The 25,730-nt window shown below is 44.1% G+C and overlaps 1 protein-coding gene across 8 annotated transcripts in view; it reads left to right on the forward strand.

Moving 5' to 3' along the window:
- LOC143288449 (uncharacterized) overlaps positions 1-25,730 on the forward strand; it is a 71,562-nt gene that overhangs the window by 40,380 nt on the left and 5,452 nt on the right. The window contains exons 25-37 of one of the 8 annotated variants that reach the window (XM_076596944.1): positions 4,475-4,972; positions 7,525-7,763; positions 8,847-8,991; positions 9,690-11,435; positions 13,896-14,134; positions 15,230-15,374; positions 16,073-16,465; positions 17,456-17,587; positions 19,163-19,401; positions 20,511-20,655; positions 21,354-22,406; positions 22,935-23,033; positions 25,134-25,372. In XM_076596944.1, coding sequence (XP_076453059.1) covers positions 4,475-4,972; positions 7,525-7,763; positions 8,847-8,991; positions 9,690-11,435; positions 13,896-14,134; positions 15,230-15,374; positions 16,073-16,465; positions 17,456-17,587; positions 19,163-19,401; positions 20,511-20,655; positions 21,354-22,406; positions 22,935-23,033; positions 25,134-25,372 — 5,312 coding nt within the window. Of the gene's footprint in view, positions 1-4,474; positions 4,973-7,524; positions 7,764-8,846; positions 8,992-9,689; positions 11,436-13,895; positions 14,135-15,229; positions 15,375-16,072; positions 17,225-17,455; positions 17,588-19,162; positions 19,402-20,510; positions 20,656-21,353; positions 22,407-22,934; positions 23,034-25,133; positions 25,373-25,730 lie in introns of all 8 variants that reach the window. The other 7 variants (XM_076596945.1, XM_076596947.1, XM_076596946.1 and 4 more) reach the window with 7 other exon arrangements.

A 25,730-nucleotide genomic window follows, 5' to 3' on the forward strand; every position in this document is an offset into this window, starting at 1 on the left:
CTTACACAACGCGAATATTGATGGTATACTTTTGCAGTATTTTTTCTCCATTTTGGGGGACTTTAAGATGCCCATTTGCGTCCTCGGAGAGTTCCATTTCATTTTGCGAGTCTTCGAGAAACTGTCCCAGATGAAGTATCCCCAGAGCTTCCAACACTGAAGTGGGCCCTGATGGCATGGTCGTTGTGTTTCCCGGCCACAAAGGCTTTAGTGGAGCCCCCGATGTAGATGCCCAACTGAACGGTGATGTCTCTAAAGCCTGTTCCTGTCATGAGTTTTCCCAGTGTACCGAGCGAACAAGTGAAGTGAAATGCATCAAGACATACCGCATTCTTCTGGGACTGATCATTTTGCCAAATGGCCATCAGTGCTTTCTTTGTAAATCACTATTGTCATCGCAGGAGTGAGGTATCACGCCACTGGGAGAGACGGTTTCTGGCAGCAAGCTGTTACTTTAAGTCCACTGTAGCAGACTGCAGTTTCAAGTTTAAGCACACAACTGTGAGACATGCAGTGGCCAAAGTGATTCAAAATATGTATGCTGATAAGTTTATCACTTCCTGTTAGATGGCGGATTGCAGTGCCCAGAACGATGTGCTTTCGCATTACCGCCTTCCACTTGTGAAAGCGTAAGTGTCTTGCGAAACAGTCAGTCATTCTGTATTTCTTTTCAGGGGCATTTTTCTTTCAACTAAAACACATTCCATAAAGTCCTTTGCAGAACCAGGAGCTGATATTCAGTTAAAAAGATGCCATTGCTAGGGCCAAGGATTCACTGGAGCTTCTCTGTAACTCTAAATGATACAGTGGGGTGTGAGGGCTACCTCTTTCAACCTTCTGTCCTCTGACAAAGAAGCAACAAAAGCAGTTGTAATGGTTCCGCCTGTATGTGTCTGATGAGAACAGTATCTCACTCCGGTTATTTGAAGCTGCAAAACCTATTTTGTGTCCAGAATGTTCGGTCATATAGTTTGGATTGTGAAACAGTGGGTGTTTTTCTTGCATGCATGATACGTCTCTCAGCATTGATGCACGCTCCGCTTCGTCTTCGCCAATGATGCTCTTTTCCATTTAGTCACACACATGCTTAAAAGAGTTCCCGTGGACTTCCTTTTGTAAATAACTTGTCTCTTCATCCATGTCTATCCACATAACTCAGAATGAAGTCCTTTCCGAAATATTTTGTGGTAATGTGCTTCCGTTGCCACAAGATCTGTCATGTATTTAGTTGATCACAGTTCCGTCTGTTAGAGAAACTGCCTCTCTGATCGAGTCTTCAGCAATTTTGTCACACTTTTCCCCATTTGAGAGCTCTGGTCTGTAGAAAGTGAATTCCATTTCTTCGCTTTGTCACACATGATGCAGCAATCTCTTGGGAAAAAAAACTTTCAGTGCAAGTTGTCTTTGATGGTCCGGCAATGGTGTCCTCCTTCTCTTAGGCATTCTGTCCTTATGTCAGTGTTTCACTGTTTGCATTAAAGAATATGTCTGGCATCTTAAAGTGAAATACGTACAATGCATCACCCAGTCTCATTGCAAACTTTGTGTAACCTTCAAACTTTGTACAGGTTTTGTGAACACATCAAACTTCGCATTCTCAGTCTGAGCCTTGCTTTGTTCGGTCACAAATCTTATGTCTGTCTCGTAGTTGTTTTGGTGTGAATGATCCAGAGTTTTTGTGTCCACGCTTCTAAATTTTATGTTTTTACACAAAGAAAATGATTTATGTAAACTGTTCTGGTACTGTGGTGTTGCAACCATGTATACCCCAGACTTCATCCAATAGTTTTTATTTATTTATTTATTAAGACTTCTTGCTATAGCGCATATTCTAGAAGCTCTATGCGCTTTACAAAAGCACTAAAAACATTCACTCAAACATCCCCACACAAACATATGCATATAATTTGAAATATAGGCGAGAGAGAAAAATTAAAATAGGTCATGTCAGTTGATTAAATCAAGAAATGCAACAGGTATTTAAAAAAAAAAATAGACAATTGAAATTGAAAGAACACAAGCACGTATACGCATGCATATATTACGTAGGCACATACATACATACATACATACAAACACACAAAACACACAGCGTGCGCACACACACACACACACATACACGCACACACGCGCGCGCGCGCGCACGCACTCACACATGCACCAACGAACACAAGCCGCATACCCAAACCTGAAAGGAAGGAAAAGCGATCAATGCACACACACACACACACACACACACACACACACACACAATGTATGTATATATATATATATACATATATATATATACTCTCCCTGCATTCAAACCACAAATAAACCCCTGTAAGATTAATGTAGTGTGATTTCTTTCACAAAAATGCATTGGAAAAATGAAGGAAAAACCACCCCGCTTCATTTTACATTGTGGCCCTTGCGGTCGGCTGGGACATAAACCATGTAAACTAGACTGATTAAATGCAATACTACATATCATGACACGAATCTGTTTTAATATAGTGCCAAATTATGCCAGCAGTTACCTCATGCTCATAAAGAAAACCTTCATCCAGTAATCAGGTTACTAGCGTTTGAGCATTTTCAGTACACCGGAAGTATTTGATCACGTGACAAGGCATTACGGCACAAATCCAATTTTGATGTCATTCATGGAATAGCCCATTATATTGTCTTTCTGTAGACATAACGAAATTAACTGTGTGATTTTAAAAAATGTGGATATAGTGCCGTTTCAAGCACATATACCCCTAAAAGTTATTTATAGGGCCCAAAGGATAAATGGCCTATATTTAACACACACACACCCACCCCGCATTTATACCGTAATTCAAATTTTGGCAGACAGGTAAGTCTTGATATCTGTTATAAAAACAGACAAGAAAATCACTATGATGTTATATATAGTCAAGATACAGACTTAATGTCTGCCACGTGAACTTTAGTAAGGACACATCCTTCCATGAGAATGTGGTTGATGTGGTTGTGCGACAGTTTCAATTCAGAATTGTGAGGAGAGTCTCCTTTTCATTTTTCTATAATCAATAAGAATCACTTGTCAGCCATGAAGCCATTGCGTCTGTTGTCAGTTTGCATGTTTAGAAGAATTAAATAGATGAAAGTGAAATAAACTCAAACACATTTTCCCCATTAGGGTGTGTATGATATTTCTTAATTTATGATATTTCATATGAAAAACTGCCCTCCAGAATAGAAATTCTGCAGTGCTTGTCACATTGTCACATACTTATTGCTTGCATTTCCTCTTGTTTAGATGTATTATGGATACCTTCTTCAGTTCCTGTGGGATAGCTCTTTACCTCCAGAAGGACTGGGGCCACACAGTGAACTAATGCAACAGCAGATTGCCAGCTGCTTTGTAGATTTCTGCTGCTATGGCATCTGACCGTGCCTCTGGGAAGCAGATGGATGGCCTTCTTGACTTCGACCTTTGGTTGAGCATCTATTGATACACACGAGTCATCCTGTCTATCTCATCATTTTAAATGGCGCATGGGCACTTCAGAACAGATTCCAAATTTCTAGCTAAGAACCAAGAACCAAAAGATGCCTTTTTCCTTTTTGGGGATCAGACCCTTGTCTAACATTCTATCAAAGAAGGATGAAGATCGGCATCTATGTCCAGTCGAGTTGTTGGATTTCTCAAGTCATTCTCAAAGCCTAGTCTCAGGCCGAGACAGATATTAGCTGCTTGGATCCAAAAGCACATGACCTGCAGGCCATTGCCACTTCAGCTACTTTTCAGCGTTCTGTGTCTCTCCCACATGTTCTGGAGGTAGAGGGTATGAGGTGTAGGACATTGCTACTTCGGCGGCCTTTCACCTCTCTCTTCCTCTTCAGTGTGCTCCAGAAGCAGCCATTAATCTCATGAATTTCCAAATGGCCAGAGCTTAGAGTTCCAAGGGGAAATACCTTTGTTGTGGCTAGCACTGCTGTCACCTTTATTATACTCCCCATGCAAACCAGTAAGGCTTTCTTATCCCCCTTTTCCTTTGAAATCTGCATCAGTATGACAAGGTACGGAAATGACAGCTAAAGAGGTGTTGGTATCATATTCTATGTTTGCTTGAATATACTTACCATGTCAAAGGCAAATGCCCACCCGTCCTTCCCCACTGCCCTTACAGTGATTTACATAGGGCTTTCTCTGTTGGCAAAGGAATGCCTGCTTATTCTGTGCTTCAGGCTGGAAAGATGACAGGTTCGGCAGAGGCAGTTAGTGCTAAATTAGCAGCCACATTTGGCAAACACTGCACAGACTGATAGGCATGGTTTCTATCAGTTTCCCATGGTAAGTATATTCAAATAAACAGAACGTTCTTTTCTACCTCGATGTACATAGACATTAATTAGTTTCTTCGTGTTGGTTTTTTTGTATATTCATGTTCTTTTAATTATTTCTGTTTCCAGACAACATTTTTCATTTTTGTTTATTTATCAAGTCATTTCCTTCTTTCAGGAACAACGACAACCGGACCTACAACAGGACCTCCAGGTACCACAGCTGGATCTACAACAGGACCTCCAAGTACCACTGTGAGACCTCCAACAGGACCTCCAGGTACCACTGCTGGACCTCCAACAGGACCACCAGGTACCACAACTGGACCTCCAACAGGACCTCCAGGTACCACAGGTGGATCTACAACAGGTCCTCCAGGTACCACTGTGGGACCTACAACAGGACCTCCAGGTACCACAGCTAGACCTCCAACAGGACCTCCAGGTACCACAGGTGGATCTACAACAGGTCCTCCAGGTACCACTGTGGGACATACAACAGGACCTCCAGGTACCACTGCGGGACCTCCAACAGGACCTCCAGGTACCACAGGTGGACCTACAACAGGACCATCAGGTACCACAGCTGGACCTCCAACAGGACCTCCAGGCACAACTGCTGGACCTCCAACAGGACCTCCAGGTACCACAGCTGGACCTCCAACAGGACCTCCAGGTACCACAGCTGGACCTACAACAGGACCTCCAGGTACCACTGCGGGTCCTACAACAGGACCTCCAGGTACCACAGCTGGACCTACAACAGGACCTCCAGGCACCACTGCTGGACCTCCAACAGGACCACCAGGTACCACAACTGGACCTCCAACAGGACCTCCAGGTACCACAGCTGGACCTACAACAGGACCTCCAGGTACCAGGGAGAGCACATCGCTATACTAAAGCGCCACCCATTTTTTTGTATTTTTTCCTGCGTGCAGTTTTAATTTCTTTTTCCTATTGAAGTGGATTTTTCTACAGAATTTTGCCAGGAACAACCCTTTTGTTGCCGTGGGTTCTTTTACGTGCACTAAGTGCGTGCTAATAACAATAACAATAATATGTCTATCTCTGTCCAATCATTCTCTATCTCAGCTTTTTACAGAGCCAACACACAGATCTGGCCAAACGTTGGACTGGGTCATCACACGTGACGCTGTTGCCATAATTACGTCAGTGACTGTAACTGACGAACTCTTTTCCGATCATTCTGCTGCTATCATATTCTTGCTTAATATTTCAAAAATCCGTTACTCGTCGCAACCTGAAATCCATCAACATGAACACTTTTTCTTCTCAAGCTGCTGAACGCCTTTCCAAAATGTCTTCTCGCACTGATGTCTCTACACATTACAACACTGTCTTCTCTCAACTGCTGGAAGAACATGCTCCCACCCGCCCCCCCCCCCTACCCGCATGCTCCCTGATAGACGTTCCGCCCCATGGTACACACAAGACATTCGACTTGCAAAACGCAAACGTCGCCAATTGGAACGGTGATGGCGATCAACAAAACTGAAAGTGCACAATCAAATCTCCAAAAACAAATAAATAAAGTCAAACATATGATCTCATCAGCGAAGACAAACTTCTTTTCTTCTCAAGTTCTCAATGCCACATCCACCAAATCCCTTTAATCAATCATGTCAAATCTTCTCGGTACTGCAAAAAAGACTCCTCTTCCTTCTGCCTACACTTTATCTGAACTCCCCAATGTCTTCTCCTCTTTCTTTTTCGACAATGTCCAGAATATTCGTACCGTCTTAGACCAAATGCCTTTCCAACCTGCTCATCCTGATCCTCGATTCAACGGCACTCCTCTCCATTCCTTTAATCCATTAACTGAAACAGAAGTCCATGAAATCCTGAAAGAAATGACAATAAAATCCTGTGAGCTTGATCCTATACGAGCCTCTGTCTTTTCCCAGTGTGTCTCACAGCTTCTCTCCACAATCACCAATATTGTCAACTCATCCCTTCTCACTGGAACGTTTCCATCCACTTTCAAATCTGCAATGGTCCAGCCTCTTCTGAAGAAATCCAACCTTGACGCAAACATTTTGAAAAACTATCGACCAGTTTCTGATCTTCCATTCCTGTCCAAACTCCTTGAAAAAGCTGTCCTCAAGCAGCTCAACAATTTCCTTTGTTTCAACGATCTCATCCACCCATTTCAGTCTGCCTATCGTGCTGACCACAGCACCGAAACCACTCTTCTCCACATCCTGAATAACCTACTGCTAGGACAAATCTCCTTTCTCACTCTTCTCGACTTGTCAGCCGCCTTTGACACTATAGACCATTCAATCCTTCTTTCCCGTCTTCATTTTAAGAAGAGGGCTATATTTTGTTTCAAGTTTTCATCTTTGTGTTTCTGTCACATTACACACTTGACTTTGAATATGAGTTACAGTCATGTATAGAGCATATATCGTAAAATCATGCTGTCAGAATAAAACAACACATCTCCACTGATCCACACATTCTCTTGAACAGTTCTAAATCAGAATGGGAAATGTAATATTCTGATTATTTGTCTGCTCTATCGAGGTAACTATTTTATCATTTATAATTGATGTATTCAATCATGTGTTACATTTATCAACATGCAGTTCATTATTGTTTTCAGAGGACCGCTTCATTTATCTCATGGATTTCCGAATGACCAGGGCTGATGGTTCCAAGGGGTTTTCCTTTGTTGCGGCTAACATAGCTGTTACTGTTATAAGCTCCCAATGCAAACCAATAAGGCTTTACCTTCCTTCTTTCCCTTTGATTTCTGTGTCAGTGTGACATTGTACAGATATGACACCAATAAGGGGAGTTTGTACTATATTCCTAGACTTGTTCAATTTATTGAACTTGTCAAATTTAGATGCCTGCCCCACTGTTCTTACCGTGGATCAAATGGCGCTTTCTTTGTTAGCCACGGAATGGCTCTTCGGTACTTCAGGCTGGGAAAACAACGAGTTCGGCAGAGGTATCTAAGTGCTGAATTAACCACCAAATTTCACCAACACAGAACAAGCTGATAGGCATAGTTTGCATTAGTTTGACATGCCAAATATATCCAACCAAACCGGGAGTATGATGCAAACTTTCTTTGCTACTTCAATATACAGAACAAATCCTCTTTTTTCTTTGTACTTTCATTTAATGTATGTATCTGTCTTCATACAACAACATTGCTCTTTTTTTCTTATGTATGAAGTCATTCACTTGTTTCAGGTGAAGAGTGTGCAGATGGAGATGTGCTATATTTACCAGACTTCAACCTAGATCCACGAAATAATACAACAAAGGAGACCAACACATTTAGCAGCTCAGTTGGTGCAAAAGCCACAGCAGCCATAAATGTAAACAATGAAGAATTCATTGTTATGAGTCTGCAGGTGAATCTTACCAACGCTGACAAAGTCGTTGTCAAATTTTTCTACAGTGGTGACAATATACCAGCATCAAATGTTGTAAGTGGAAACAGATTTGTTGTTGTTGTTGTAGGTACAGTTCACAGTTTATTTTCATACAAATATTATTTCTTTATATGCAAGGGTGATTCAGCGTTCACATAGGTACATATGTATGTGTTTATGTGTAATTCTGTATTTGTTCTTGCGTTGTTCAGAGCTTCGTATGTGTATATCTATGTATGTGTGTCTGTATTGACGATAATTAGTTTAAGATCAAAACCAGGATAGGCCTTCATCACTCAGGACAGATATGTGAACATTGATCTTTCATTTCTATCTTCTTGGGCCACGTTCACTCATAACTACTGACAGACTTTGTGTGTATGAATGGTTTTACCCCCGATTGTAGGCAGCCATACTCCATGTTTTGGGGGTACGTGTACTTGTTATAGTCGTGCTGCCATGAGCTATCAAACACGGACATGCATTACAGTATCTTAAACGTGACCTTCAGCATTCCTATGCGAGTGATGGGGGAAAAGCAGAAGCAGGTTGACACATATCTTTTCCTGCATAGCAGAAAAAAAAATCTGTACGCTGAACCCACCACCCATCAATACTGGGATCTAAGCCCAGAGACTGAAAGTCCAACGTTATAACAGCCATTTTTCGAAAATATATTCAATCAGCTGATTGAGGGACGTGAAAAATAGATATCTAACTCAAGAAAACGTTCTTAATAAGCTCTGTAAATGTGCATTTTCTATTGCAAAGAAAATGCTGCAGTTGATGTCTGGTTGCAATTTGGTATAATCTGCGTATGGTTTGAACAAACGAGCTTAGCAACACATAGTCTGCTTAGGGTTTCGATTTAATTCCAAAATCTGTTGATACACACACACACACACACACACACACACACACACACACACACAAAGTGTATGTGCTTTACAAATAAGTGCATTTCCATTTGTTTAGCAGTGAACAAAAACAATGGTGAATGGAAATCACTGCATTTAATTGATGTTAGATAGGTACTTGATGTGATCCATTGTAGGAATTTGTGCTTTGAACAGACAATTGTTGGTATGAACAGAAGACATCTGATCTGATATGGTAATGTGTGTTGTTGTTTTTCAGACTGAATTCAACCCAGATGAAAATTTCAGTCCTACTTTGCCTGACAGCACGTTGCCTTTGACGAGAATTATCATCAGAGCACGGCCTGCCAACAGTGCTTTGCCTGTTCAGATTGAAGTGATAGAATTGACAGGATGTACACATGGTAGGTATTTGATTGTTTCTGATAATGTTTGGTGTGTGCTGTGAAACTGGCTCTATTGCAATTCTATGCTATGTATCCATCTTTACTATCTCTATATTATTATTATTCTTGCTATGTCTCATTGTCTTCTTCTTCATATTGTTTTTATTATTGTTATCATTTTTACCACTTTTTTTGTTCTTATTCCTGTTCTTATTGTTATTGTTCTTGTTGTTCATTTATTAAAGTTACATAAACGTTTATTCCATAATCAGTTTCAAATTAATTTCAATCTCAACACCAGTTTGGTCGCTTTTCGTGCTAAAAATAATTAGCCTATATTTCTATATTTAAACTTCCTGTGTTTACAGCACTATATTTCTTGATTTTCATGACATAGTTTTCCTTTTCATTCGTGAAGGCCAACGTCACCCTGCATAAAGTTGTTTGTACACATTATTATTTAGCCTATATATACAACAACATAGATATCAGTGTAATGCTGTACTTTTTGTGTTTCTTTCTCTATGTCTGGGAATAAATATCAATCTATATTTGTATGTGTCTGCAAAATCTATTACTTAGTACACTGTCATACCACAAGTTCACAAAACAAGAAAACACATAACCAGACACGATTATTTCTTGAAACCTTATGGCGAAAGGGTATAAAAGACTTGAAATGGGCTTTCCCGTCATACACTTTAACGTTTTTTCAGTAGCCACCACACAGCCAACAGGACCTCCAGGCACAACTGCTGGACCTCCAACAGGACCTCCAGGTACCACAGCTGGACCTCCAACAGGACCTCCAGGTACCACAGCTGGACCTCCAACAGGACCTCCAGGTACCACTGCTGGACCTCCAACAGGACCTCCAGGTACCACAGGTGGACCTACAACAGGACCTCCAGGTACCACAGCTGGACCTCCAACAGGACCTCCAGGCACCACAGCTGGACCTCCAACAGGACCTCCAGGTACTACTGCTGGACCTCCAACAGGACCTCCAGGTACCACAGGTGGACCTCCAACAGGACCTCCAGGTACCACAGCTGGACCTCCAACAGGACCTCCAGGTACCACTGCTGGACCTCCAACAGGACCTCCAGGTACCACTGCTGGACCTCCAACAGGACCACCAGGTACCACAGCTGGACCTCCAACAGGACCTCCAGGCACAACTGCTGGACCTCCAACAGGACCTCCAGGTACCACAGCTGGACCTCCAACAGGACCTCCAGGTACCACAGCTGGACCTCCAACAGGACCTCCAGGTACCACTGCTGGACCTCCAACAGGACCACCAGGCACAACTGCTGGACCTCCCACAGGACCTCCAGGTACCACAGCTGGACCTCCAACAGGACCTCCAGGCACAACTGCTGGTCCTCCAACAGGACCACCAGGTACCACAGCTGGACCTCCAACAGGACCACCAGGTACCACAGCTGGACCTCCAACAGGACCTCCAGGCACAACTGCTGGACCTCCAACAGGACCTCCAGGTACCACAGCTGGACCTCCAACAGGACCTCCAGGTACCACAGCTGGACCTCCAACAGGACCTCCAGGTACCACTGCTGGACCTCCAACAGGACCTCCAGGCACAACTGCTGGACCTCCCACAGGACCTCCAGGTACCACAGCTGGACCTCCAACAGGACCTCCAGGCACAACTGCTGGACCTCCAACAGGACCTCCAGGTACCACAGCTGGACCTCCAACAGGACCTCCAGGTACCACAGCTGGACCTCCAACAGGACCACCAGGTACCACTGCTGGACCTCCAACAGGACCTCCAGGTACCACTGCTGGACCTCCAACAGGACCTCCAGGTACCACAGCTGGACCTCCAACAGGACCTCCAGGTACCACTGCTGGACCTCCAACAGGACCTCCAGGTACCACAGCTGGACCTCCAACAGGACCTCCAGGCACAACTGCTGGACCTCCAACAGGACCACCAGGTACCACAGCTGGACCTCCAACAGGACCTCCAGGCACAACTGCTGGACCTCCAACAGGACCTCCAGGTACCACAGCTGGACCTCCAACAGGACCTCCAGGTACCACAGCTGGACCTCCAACAGGACCTCCAGGTACCACAGCTGGACCTCCAACAGGACCTCCAGGTACCACTGCTGGACCTCCAACAGGACCACCAGGTACCACAGCTGGACCTCCAACAGGACCTCCAGGCACAACTGCTGGACCTCCCACAGGACCTCCAGGTACCACAGCTGGACCTCCAACAGGACCTCCAGGCACAACTGCTGGACCTCCAACAGGACCACCAGGTACCACAGCTGGACCTCCAACAGGACCTCCAGGTACCACAGCTGGACCTCCAACGGGACCACCAGGTACCACTGCTGGACCTCCAACAGGACCTCCAGGTACCACTGCTGGACCTCCAACAGGACCTCCAGGTACCACAGCTGGACCTCCAACAGGACCTCCAGGTACCACAGCTGGACCTCCAACAGGACCTCCAGGTACCACTGCTGGACCTCCAACAGGACCACCAGGTACCACAGCTGGACCTCCAACAGGACCTCCAGGCACAACTGCTGGACCTCCCACAGGACCTCCAGGTACCACAGCTGGACCTCCAACAGGACCTCCAGGCACAACTGCTGGACCTCCAACAGGACCTCCAGGTACCACAGCTGGACCTCCAACGGGACCACCAGGTACCACTGCTGGACCTCCAACAGGACCTCCAGGTACCACAGCTGGACCTCCAACAGGACCTCCAGGTACCACAGCTGGACCTCCAACAGGACCTCCAGGTACCACTGCTGGACCTCCAACAGGACCTCCAGGTACCACTGCTGGACCTCCAACAGGACCACCAGGTACCACAGCTGGACCTCCAACAGGATCATTCTGCTGCTATCATATTCTTACTTAATATTTCAAAAATCCGTTACTCGTCGCAACCTGAAATCCATCAACATGAACACTTTTTCTTCTCAAGCTGCTGAACGCCTTTCCAAAATGTCTTCTCGCACTGATGTCTCTACACATTACAACACTGTCTTCTCTCAACTGCTGGAAGAACATGCTCCCCCCCCCCCCCCCCCCCCCCCCCCCCCCCCCCTACCCGCATGCTCCCTGATAGACGTTCCGCCCCATGGTACACACAAGACATTCGACTTGCAAAACGCAAACGTCGCCAATTGGAACGGTGATGGCGATCAACAAAACTGAAAGTGCACAATCAAATCTCCAAAAACAAATAAATAAAGTCAAACATATGATCTCATCAGCGAAGACAAACTTCTTTTCTTCTCAAGTTCTCAATGCCACATCCACCAAATCCCTTTAATCAATCATGTCAAATCTTCTCGGTACTGCAAAAAAGACTCCTCTTCCTTCTGCCTACACTTTATCTGAACTCCCCAATGTCTTCTCCTCTTTCTTTTTCGACAATGTCCAGAATATTCGTACCGTCTTAGACCAAATGCCTTTCCAACCTGCTCATCCTGATCCTCGATTCAACGGCACTCCTCTCCATTCCTTTAATCCATTAACTGAAACAGAAGTCCATGAAATCCTGAAAGAAATGACAATAAAATCCTGTGAGCTTGATCCTATACGAGCCTCTGTCTTTTCCCAGTGTGTCTCACAGCTTCTCTCCACAATCACCAATATTGTCAACTCATCCCTTCTCACTGGAACGTTTCCATCCACTTTCAAATCTGCAATGGTCCAGCCTCTTCTGAAGAAATCCAACCTTGACGCAAACATTTTGAAAAACTATCGACCAGTTTCTGATCTTCCATTCCTGTCCAAACTCCTTGAAAAAGCTGTCCTCAAGCAGCTCAACAATTACCTTTGTTTCAACAATCTCATCCACCCATTTCAGTCTGCCTATCGTGCTGACCACAGCACCGAAACCACTCTTCTCCACATCCTGAATAACCTACTGCTAGGACAAATCTCCTTTCTCACTCTTCTCGACTTGTCAGCCGCCTTTGACACTATAGACCATTCAATCCTTCTTTCCCGTCTTCATTTTAAGAAGAGGGCTATATTTTGTTTCAAGTTTTCATCTTTGTGTTTCTGTCACATTACACACTTGACTTTGAATATGAGTTACAGTCATGTATAGAGCATACATCGTAAAATCATGCTGTCTGAATAAAACAACACATCTCCACTGATCCACACATTCTCTTGAACGGTTCTAAATCAGAATGGGAAATGTAATATTCTGATTATTTGTCTGCTCTATCGAGGTAACTATTTTATCATTTATAATTGATGTATTCAATCATGTGTTACATTTATCAACATGCAGTTCATTATTGTTTTCAGAGGACCACTTCATTTATCTCATGGATTTCCGAATGACCAGGGCTGATGGTTCCAAGGGGTTTTCCTTTGTTGCGGCTAACATAGCTGTTACTGTTATAAGCTCCCAATGGAAACCAATAAGGCTTTACCTTCCTTCTTTCCCTTTGATTTCTGTGTCAGTGTGACATTGTACAGATATGACACCAATAAGGGGAGTTTGTACTATATTCCTAGACTTGTTCAATTTATTGAACTTGTCAAATTTAGATGCCTGCCCCACTGTTCTTACCGTGGATCAAATGGCGCTTTCTTTGTTAGCCACGGAATGGCTCTTCGGTACTTCAGGCTGGGAAAACAACGGGTTCGGCAGAGGTATCTAAGTGCTGAATTAACCACCAAATTTCACCAACACAGAACAAGCTGATAGGCATAGTTTGCATTAGTTTGACATGCCAAATATATCCAACCAAACCGGGAGTATGATGCAAACTTTCTTTGCTACTTCAATATACAGAACAAATCCTCTTTTTTCTTTGTACTTTCATTTAATGTATGTATCTGTCTTCATACAACAACATTGCTCTTTTTTTCTTATGTATGAAGTCATTCACTTGTTTCAGGTGAAGAGTGTGCAGATGGAGATGTGCTATATTTACCAGACTTCAACCTAGATCCACGAAATAATACAACAAAGGAGACCAACACATTTAGCAGCTCAGTTGGTGCAAAAGCCACAGCAGCCATAAATGTAAACAATGAAGAATTCATTGTTATGAGTCTGCAGGTGAATCTTACCAACGCTGACAAAGTCGTTGTCAAATTTTTCTACAGTGGTGACAATATACCAGCATCAAATGTTGTAAGTGGAAACAGATTTGTTGTTGTTGTTGTAGGTACAGTTCACAGTTTATTTTCATACAAATATTATTTCTTTATATGCAAGGGTGATTCAGCGTTCACATAGGTACATATGTATGTGTTTATGTGTAATTCTGTATTTGTTCTTGCGTTGTTCAGAGCTTCGTATGTGTATATCTATGTATGTGTGTCTGTATTGACGATAATTAGTTTAAGATCAAAACCAGGATAGGCCTTCATCACTCAGGACAGATATGTGAACATTGATCTTTCATTTCTATCTTCTTGGGCCACGTTCACTCATAACTACTGACAGACTTTGTGTGTATGAATGGTTTTACCCCCGATTGTAGGCAGCCATACTCCATGTTTTGGGGGTACGTGTACTTGTTATAGTCGTGCTGCCATGAGCTATCAAACACGGACATGCATTACAGTATCTTAAACGTGACCTTCAGCATTCCTATGCGAGTGATGGGGGAAAAGCAGAAGCAGGTTGACACATATCTTTTCCTGCATAGCAGAAAAAAAAATCTGTACGCTGAACCCACCACCCATCAATACTGGGATCTAAGCCCAGAGACTGAAAGTCCAACGTTATAACAGCCATTTTTCGAAAATATATTCAATCAGCTGATTGAGGGACGTGAAAAATAGATATCTAACTCAAGAAAACGTTCTTAATAAGCTCTGTAAATGTGCATTTTCTATTGCAAAGAAAATGCTGCAGTTGATGTCTGGTTGCAATTTGGTATAATCTGCGTATGGTTTGAACAAACGAGCTTAGCAACACATAGTCTGCTTAGGGTTTCGATTTAATTCCAAAATCTGTTGATACACACACACACACACACACACACACACACACACACACACACACACACACACACAAAGTGTATGTGCTTTACAAATAAGTGCATTTCCATTTGTTTAGCAGTGAACAAAAACAATGGTGAATGGAAATCACTGCATTTAATTGATGTTAGATAGGTACTTGATGTGATCCATTGTAGGAATTTGTGCTTTGAACAGACAATTGTTGGTATGAACAGAAGACATCTGATCTGATATGGTAATGTGTGTTGTTGTTTTTCAGACTGAATTCAACCCAGATGAAAATTTCAGTCCTACTTTGCCTGACAGCACGTTGCCTTTGACGAGAATTATCATCAGAGCACGGCCTGCCAACAGTGCTTTGCCTGTTCAGATTGAAGTGATAGAATTGACAGGATGTACACATGGTAGGTATTTGATTGTTTCTGATAATGTTTGGTGTGTGTTGTGAAACTGGCTCTATTGCAATTCTATGCTATGTATCCATCTTTACTATCTCTATATTATTATTATTCTTGCTATGTCTCATTGTCTTCTTCTTCATATTGTTTTTATTATTGTTATCATTTTTACCACTTTTTTTGTTCTTATTCCTGTTCTTATTGTTATTGTTCTTGTTGTTCATTTATTAAAGTTACATAAACGTTTATTCCATAATCAGTTTCAAATTAATTTCAATCTCAACACCAGTTTGGTCGCTTTTCGTGCTAAAAATAATTAGCCTATATTTCTATATTTAAACTTCCTGTGTTTACAGCACTATATTTCTTGATTTTCATGACATAGTTTTCCTTTTCATTCGTGAAGGCCAACGTCACCCTGCATAAAGTTGTTTGTACACATTATTATTTAGCCTATATATACATCAACATAGATATCAGTGTAATGCTGTACTTTTTGTGTTTCTTTCTCTATGTCTGGGAATAAATATCAATCTATATTTGTATGTGTCTGCAAAATCTATTACTTAGTACACTGTCATACCACAAGTTAACAAAACAAGAAAACACATAACCAGACACGATTATTTCTTGAAACCTTATGGCGAAAGGGTATAAAAGACTTGAAATGGGCTTTCCCGTCATACACTTTAACGTTTTTTCAGTAGCCACCACACAGCCAACAGGACCTCCAGGCACAACTGCTGGACCTCCAACAGGACCTCCAGGTACCACAGCTGGACCTCCAACAGGACCTCCAGGTACCACAGCTGGACCTCCAACAGGACCTCCAGGTACCACTGCTGGACCTCCAACAGGACCTCCAGGTACCACAGGTGGACCTACAACAGGACCTCCAGGTACCACAGCTGGACCTCCAACAGGACCTCCAGGCACCACAGCTGGACCTCCAACAGGACCTCCAGGTACTACTGCTGGACCTCCAACAGGACCTCCAGGTACCACAGGTGGACCTCCAACAGGACCTCCAGGTACCACAGCTGGACCTCCAACAGGACCTCCAGGTACCACTGCTGGACCTCCAACAGGACCTCCAGGTACCACTGCTGGACCTCCAACAGGACCACCAGGTACCACAGCTGGACCTCCAACAGGACCTCCAGGCACAACTGCTGGACCTCCAACAGGACCTCCAGGTACCACAGCTGGACCTCCAACAGGACCTCCAGGTACCACAGCTGGACCTCCAACAGGACCTCCAGGTACCACTGCTGGACCTCCAACAGGACCACCAGGCACAACTGCTGGACCTCCCACAGGACCTCCAGGTACCACAGCTGGACCTCCAACAGGACCTCCAGGCACAACTGCTGGACCTCCAACAGGACCACCAGGTACCACAGCTGGACCTCCAACAGGACCACCAGGTACCACAGCTGGACCTCCAACAGGACCTCCAGGCACAACTGCTGGACCTCCAACAGGACCTCCAGGTACCACAGCTGGACCTCCAACAGGACCTCCAGGTACCACAGCTGGACCTCCAACAGGACCTCCAGGTACCACTGCTGGACCTCCAACAGGACCTCCAGGCACAACTGCTGGACCTCCCACAGGACCTCCAGGTACCACAGCTGGACCTCCAACAGGACCTCCAGGCACAACTGCTGGACCTCCAACAGGACCACCAGGTACCACAGCTGGACCTCCAACAGGACCTCCAGGTACCACAGCTGGACCTCCAACGGGACCACCAGGTACCACTGCTGGACCTCCAACAGGACCTCCAGGTACCACTGCTGGACCTCCAACAGGACCTCCAGGTACCACAGCTGGACCTCCAACAGGACCTCCAGGTACCACAGCTGGACCTCCAACAGGACCTCCAGGTACCACTGCTGGACCTCCAACAGGACCACCAGGTACCACAGCTGGACCTCCAACAGGACCTCCAGGCACAACTGCTGGACCTCCCACAGGACCTCCAGGTACCACAGCTGGACCTCCAACAGGACCTCCAGGCACAACTGCTGGACCTCCAACAGGACCTCCAGGTACCACAGCTGGACCTCCAACGGGACCACCAGGTACCACTGCTGGACCTCCAACAGGACCTCCAGGTACCACAGCTGGACCTCCAACAGGACCTCCAGGTACCACAGCTGGACCTCCAACAGGACCTCCAGGTACCACTGCTGGACCTCCAACAGGACCTCCAGGTACCACTGCTGGACCTCCAACAGGACCACCAGGTACCACAGCTGGACCTCCAACAGGATCATTCTGCTGCTATCATATTCTTACTTAATATTTCAAAAATCCGTTACTCGTCGCAACCTGAAATCCATCAACATGAACACTTTTTCTTCTCAAGCTGCTGAACGCCTTTCCAAAATGTCTTCTCACACTGATGTCTCTACACATTACAACACTGTCTTCTCTCTTCTCTCAACTGCTGGAAGAACATGCTATACGAGCCTCTGTCTTTTCCCAGTGTGTCTCACAGCTTCTCTCCACAATCACCAATATTGTCAACTCATCCCTTCTCACTGGAACGTTTCCATCCACTTTCAAATCTGCAATGGTCCAGCCTCTTCTGAAGAAATCCAACCTTGACGCAAACATTTTGAAAAACTATCGACCAGTTTCTGATCTTCCATTCCTGTCCAAACTCCTTGAAAAAGCTGTCCTCAAGCAGCTCAACAATTACCTTTGTTTCAACAATCTCATCCACCCATTTCAGTCTGCCTATCGTGCTGACCACAGCACCGAAACCACTCTTCTCCACATCCTGAATAACCTACTGCTAGGACAAATCTCCTTTCTCACTCTTCTCGACTTGTCAGCCGCCTTTGACACTATAGACCATTCAATCCTTCTTTCCCGTCTTCATTTTAAGAAGAGGGCTATATTTTGTTTCAAGTTTTCATCTTTGTGTTTCTGTCACATTACACACTTGACTTTGAATATGAGTTACAGTCATGTATAGAGCATACATCGTAAAATCATGCTGTCTGAATAAAACAACACATCTCCACTGATCCACACATTCTCTTGAACGGTTCTAAATCAGAATGGGAAATGTAATATTCTGATTATTTGTCTGCTCTATCGAGGTAACTATTTTATCATTTATAATTGATGTATTCAATCATGTGTTACATTTATCAACATGCAGTTCATTATTGTTTTCAGAGGACCACTTCATTTATCTCATGGATTTCCGAATGACCAGGGCTGATGGTTCCAAGGGGTTTTCCTTTGTTGCGGCTAACATAGCTGTTACTGTTATAAGCTCCCAATGGAAACCAATAAGGCTTTACCTTCCTTCTTTCCCTTTGATTTCTGTGTCAGTGTGACATTGTACAGATATGACACCAATAAGGGGAGTTTGTACTATATTCCTAGACTTGTTCAATTTATTGAACTTGTCAAATTTAGATGCCTGCCCCACTGTTCTTACCGTGGATCAAATGGCGCTTTCTTTGTTAGCCACGGAATGGCTCTTCGGTACTTCAGGCTGGGAAAACAACGAGTTCGGCAGAGGTATCTAAGTGCTGAATTAACCACCAAATTTCACCAACACAGAACAAGCTGATAGGCATAGTTTGCATTAGTTTGACATGCCAAATATATCCAACCAAACCGGGAGTATGATGCAAACTTTCTTTGCTACTTCAATATACAGAACAAATCCTCTTTTTTCTTTGTACTTTCATTTAATGTATGTATCTGTCTTCATACAACAACATTGCTCTTTTTTTCTTATGTATGAAGTCATTCACTTGTTTCAGGTGAAGAGTGTGCAGATGGAGATGTGCTATATTTACCAGACTTCAACCTAGATCCACGAAATAATACAACAAAGGAGACCAACACATTTAGCAGCTCAGTTGGTGCAAAAGCCACAGCAGCCATAAATGTAAACAATGAAGAATTCATTGTTATGAGTCTGCAGGTGAATCTTACCAACGCTGACAAAGTCGTTGTCAAATTTTTCTACAGTGGTGACAATATACCAGCATCAAATGTTGTAAGTGGAAACAGATTTGTTGTTGTTGTTGTAGGTACAGTTCACAGTTTATTTTCATACAAATATTATTTCTTTATATGCAAGGGTGATTCAGCGTTCACATAGGTACATATGTATGTGTTTATGTGTAATTCTGTATTTGTTCTTGCGTTGTTCAGAGCTTCGTATGTGTATATCTATGTATGTGTGTCTGTATTGACGATAATTAGTTTAAGATCAAAACCAGGATAGGCCTTCATCACTCAGGACAGATATGTGAACATTGATCTTTCATTTCTATCTTCTTGGGCCACGTTCACTCATAACTACTGACAGACTTTGTGTGTATGAATGGTTTTACCCCCGATTGTAGGCAGCCATACTCCATGTTTTGGGGGTACGTGTACTTGTTATAGTCGTGCTGCCATGAGCTATCAAACACGGACATGCATTACAGTATCTTAAACGTGACCTTCAGCATTCCTATGCGAGTGATGGGGGAAAAGCAGAAGCAGGTTGACACATATCTTTTCCTGCATAGCAGAAAAAAAATCTGTACGCTGAACCCACCACCCATCAATACTGGGATCTAAGCCCAGAGACTGAAAGTCCAACGTTATAACAGCCATTTTTCGAAAATATATTCAATCAGCTGATTGAGGGACGTGAAAAATAGATATCTAACTCAAGGAAACGTTCTTAATAAGCTCTGTAAATGTGCATTTTCTATTGAAAAGAAAATGCTGCAGTTGATGTCTGGTTGCAATTTGGTATAATCTGCGTATGGTTTGAACAAACGAGCTTAGCAACACATAGTCTGCTTAGGGTTTCGATTTAATTCCAAAATCTGTTGATACACACACACACACACACACACACACACACACACACACACACACACACACACACACACACACACACACACACACAAAGTGTATGTGCTTTACAAATAAGTGCATTTCCATTTGTTTAGCAGTGAACAAAAACAATGGTGAATGGAAATCACTGCATTTAATTGATGTTAGATAGGTACTTGATGTGATCCATTGTAGGAATTTGTGCTTTGAACAGACAATTGTTGGTATGAACAGAAGACATCTGATATGGTAATGTGTGTTGTTGTTTTTCAGACTGAATTCAACCCAGATGAAAATTTCAGTCCTACTTTGCCTGACAGCACGTTGCCTTTGACGAGAATTATCATCAGAGCACGGCCTGCCAACAGTGCTTTGCCTGTTCAGATTGAAGTGATAGAATTGACAGGATGTACACATGGTAGGTATTTGATTGTTTCTGATAATGTTTGGTGTGTGTTGTGAAACTGGCTCTATTGCAATTCTATGCTATGTATCCATCTTTACTATCTCTATATTATTATTATTCTTGCTATGTTTCATTGTCTTCTTCTTCATATTGTTTTTATTATTGTTATCATTTTTACCACTTTTTTTCTTCTTATTCCTGTTCTTATTGTTATTGTTCTTGTTGTTCATTTATTAAAGTTACATAAACGTTTATTCCATAATCAGTTTCAAATTAATTTCAATCTCAACACCAGTTTGGTCGCTTTTCGTGCTAAAAATAATTAGCCTATATTTCTATATTTAAACTTCCTGTGTTTACAGCACTATATTTCTTGATTTTCATGACATAGTTTTCCTTTTCATTTGTGAAGGCCAACGTCACCCTGCATAAAGTTGTTTGTACACATTATTATTTAGCCTATATATACATCAACATAGATATCAGTGTAATGCTGTACTTTTTGTGTTTCTTTCTCTATGTCTGGGAATAAATATCAATCTATATTTGTATGTGTCTGCAAAATCTATTACTTAGTACACTGTCATACCACAAGTTAACAAAACAAGAAAACACATAACCAGACACGATTATTTCTTGAAACCTTATGGCGAAAGGGTATAAAAGACTTGAAATGGGCTTTCCCGTCATACACTTTAACGTTTTTTCAGTAGCCACCACACAGCCAACAGGACCTCCAGGCACAACTGCTGGACCTCCAACAGGACCTCCAGGTACCACAGCTGGACCTCCAACAGGACCTCCAGGTACCACAGCTGGACCTCCAACAGGACCTCCAGGTACCACTGCTGGACCTCCAACAGGACCTCCAGGTACCACAGGTGGACCTACAACAGGACCTCCAGGTACCACAGCTGGACCTCCAACAGGACCTCCAGGCACCACAGCTGGACCTCCAACAGGACCTCCAGGTACTACTGCTGGACCTCCAACAGGACCTCCAGGTACCACTGCTGGACCTCCAACAGGACCTCCAGGTACCACAGCTGGACCTCCAACAGGACCACCAGGTACCACAGCTGGACCTCCAACAGGACCACCAGGTACCACTGCTGGACCTCCAACAGGACCTCCAGGTACCACAGGTGGACCTCCAACAGGACCTCCAGGTACCACAGCTGGACCTCCAACAGGACCTCCAGGTACCACTGCTGGACCTCCAACAGGACCTCCAGGTACCACTGCTGGACCTCCAACAGGACCACCAGGTACCACAGCTGGACCTCCAACAGGACCTCCAGGCACAACTGCTGGACCTCCAACAGGACCTCCAGGTACCACAGCTGGACCTCCAACAGGACCTCCAGGTACCACAGCTGGACCTCCAACAGGACCTCCAGGTACCACTGCTGGACCTCCAACAGGACCACCAGGTACCACAGCTGGACCTCCAACAGGACCTCCAGGCACAACTGCTGGACCTCCCACAGGACCTCCAGGTACCACAGCTGGACCTCCAACAGGACCTCCAGGCACAACTGCTGGACCTCCAACAGGACCACCAGGTACCACAGCTGGACCTCCAACAGGACCTCCAGGTACCACAGCTGGACCTCCAACAGGACCACCAGGTACCACTGCTGGACCTCCAACAGGACCTCCAGGTACCACTGCTGGACCTCCAACAGGACCTCCAGGTACCACAGCTGGACCTCCAACAGGACCTCCAGGTACCACTGCTGGACCTCCAACAGGACCTCCAGGTACCACTGCTGGACCTCCAACAGGACCTCCAGGTACCACTGCTGGACCTCCAACAGGACCACCAGGTACCACAGCTGGACCTCCAACAGGACCTCCAGGCACAACTGCTGGACCTCCAACAGGACCACCAGGTACCACAGCTGGACCTCCAACAGGACCTCCAGGCACAACTGCTGGACCTCCAACAGGACCTCCAGGTACCACAGCTGGACCTCCAACAGGACCTCCAGGTACCACAGCTGGACCTCCAACAGGACCTCCAGGTACCACAGCTGGACCTCCAACAGGACCTCCAGGTACCACTGCTGGACCTCCAACAGGACCACCAGGTACCACAGCTGGACCTCCAACAGGACCTCCAGGCACAACTGCTGGACCTCCCACAGGACCTCCAGGTACCACAGCTCGACCTCCAACAGGACCTCCAGGCACAACTGCTGGACCTCCAACAGGACCACCAGGTACCACAGCTGGACCTCCAACAGGACCTCCAGGTACCACAGCTGGACCTCCAACGGGACCACCAGGTACCACTGCTGGACCTCCAACAGGACCTCCAGGTACCACTGCTGGACCTCCAACAGGACCTCCAGGTACCACAGCTGGACCTCCAACAGGACCTCCAGGTACCACTGCTGGACCTCCAACAGGACCTCCAGGTACCACTGCTGGACCTCCAACAGGATCATTCTGCTGCTATCATATTCTTACTTAATATTTCAAAAATCCGTTACTCGTCGCAACCTGAAATCCATCAACATGAACACTTTTTCTTCTCAAGCTGCTGAACGCCTTTCCAAAATGTCTTCTCGCACTGATGTGTCTACACATCCCAACACTGTCTTCTCTCAACTGCTGGAAGAACATGCACCCCCCCGCGCCCCTCCCCCCCCCCCCCACCCCCCACTACCCGCATGCTCCCTGATAGACGTTCCGCCCCATGGTACACACAAGACATTCGACTTGCAAAACGCAAACGTCGCCAATTGGAACGGTGATGGCGATCAACAAAACTGAAAGTGCACAATCAAATCTCCAAAAACAAATAAATAAAGTCAAACATATGATCTCATCAGCGAAGACAAACTTCTTTTCTTCTCAAGTCCTCAATGCCACATCCACCAAATCCCTTTAATCAATCATGTCAAATCTTCTCGGTACTGCAAAAAAGACTCCTCTTCCTTCTGCCTACACTTTATCTGAACTCCCCAATGTCTTCTCCTCTTTCTTTTTCGACAAAGTCCAGAATATTCGTACCGTCTTAGACCAAATGCCTTTCCAACCTGCTCATCCTGATCCTCGATTCAACGGCACTCCTCTCCATTCCTTTAATCCATTAACTGAAACAGAAGTCCATGAAATCCTGAAAGAAATGACAATAAAATCCTGTGAGCTTGATCCTATACGAGCCTCTGTCTTTTCCCAGTGTGTCTCACAGCTTCTCTCCACAATCACCAATATTGTCAACTCATCCCTTCTCACTGGAACGTTTCCATCCACTTTCAAATCTGCAATGGTCCAGCCTCTTCTGAAGAAATCCAACCTTGACGCAAACATTTTGAAAAACTATCGACCAGTTTCTGATCTTCCATTCCTGTCCAAACTCCTTGAAAAAGCTGTCCTCAAGCAGCTCAACAATTACCTTTGTTTCAACAATCTCATCCACCCATTTCAGTCTGCCTATCGTGCTGACCACAGCACCGAAACCACTCTTCTCCACATCCTGAATAACCTACTGCTAGGACAAATCTCCTTTCTCACTCTTCTCGACTTGTCAGCCGCCTTTGACACTATAGACCATTCAATCCTTCTTTCCCGTCTTCATTTTAAGAAGAGGGCTATATTTTGTTTCAAGTTTTCATCTTTGTGTTTCTGTCACATTACACACTTGACTTTGAATATGAGTTACAGTCATGTATAGAGCATACATCGTAAAATCATGCTGTCTGAATAAAACAACACATCTCCACTGATCCACACATTCTCTTGAACGGTTCTAAATCAGAATGGGAAATGTAATATTCTGATTATTTGTCTGCTCTATCGAGGTAACTATTTTATCATTTATAATTGATGTATTCAATCATGTGTTACATTTATCAACATGCAGTTCATTATTGTTTTCAGAGGACCACTTCATTTATCTCATGGATTTCCGAATGACCAGGGCTGATGGTTCCAAGGGGTTTTCCTTTGTTGTGGCTAACATAGCTGTTACTGTTATAAGCTCCCAATGGAAACCAATAAGGCTTTACCTTCCTTCTTTCCCTTTGATTTCTGTGTCAGTGTGACATTGTACAGATATGACACCAATAAGGGGAGTTTGTACTATATTCCTAGACTTGTTCAATTTATTGAACTTGTCAAATTTAGATGCCTTCCCCACTGTTCTTACCGTGGATCAAATGGCGCTTTCTTTGTTAGCCACGGAATGGCTCTTCGGTACTTCAGGCTGGGAAATCAACGGGTTCGGCAGAGGTATCTAAGTGCTGAATTAACCACCAAATTTCACCAACACAGAACAAACTGATAGGCATAGTTTGCATTAGTTTGACATGCCAAATATATCCAACCAAACCGGGAGTATGATGCAAACTTTCTTTGCTACTTCAATATACAGAACAAATCCTCTTTTTTCTTTGTACTTTCATTTAATGTATGTATCTGTCTTCATACAACAACATTGCTCTTTTTTTCTTATGTATGAAGTCATTCACTTGTTTCAGGTGAAGAGTGTGCAGATGGAGATGTGCTATATTTACCAGACTTCAACCTAGATCCACGAAATAATACAACAAAGGAGACCAACACATTTAGCAGCTCAGTTGGTGCAAAAGCCACAGCAGCCATAAATGTAAACAATGAAGAATTCATTGTTATGAGTCTGCAGGTGAATCTTACCAACGCTGACAAAGTCGTTGTCAAATTTTTCTACAGTGGTGACAATATACCAGCATCAAATGTTGTAAGTGGAAACAGATTTGTTGTTGTTGTTGTAGGTACAGTTCACAGTTTATTTTCATACAAATATTATTTCTTTATATGCAAGGGTGATTCAGCGTTCACATAGGTACATATGTATGTGTTTATGTGTAATTCTGTATTTGTTCTTGCGTTGTTCAGAGCTTCGTATGTGTATATCTATGTATGTGTGTCTGTATTGACGATAATTAGTTTAAGATCAAAACCAGGATAGGCCTTCATCACTCAGGACAGATATGTGAACATTGATCTTTCATTTCTATCTTCTTGGGCCACGTTCACTCATAACTACTGACAGACTTTGTGTGTATGAATGGTTTTACCCCCGATTGTAGGCAGCC

Source organism: Babylonia areolata, chromosome 12 (genome assembly GCF_041734735.1).
Source record: "Babylonia areolata isolate BAREFJ2019XMU chromosome 12, ASM4173473v1, whole genome shotgun sequence".
NCBI classification, from domain to species: domain Eukaryota; kingdom Metazoa; phylum Mollusca; class Gastropoda; order Neogastropoda; family Buccinidae; genus Babylonia; species Babylonia areolata.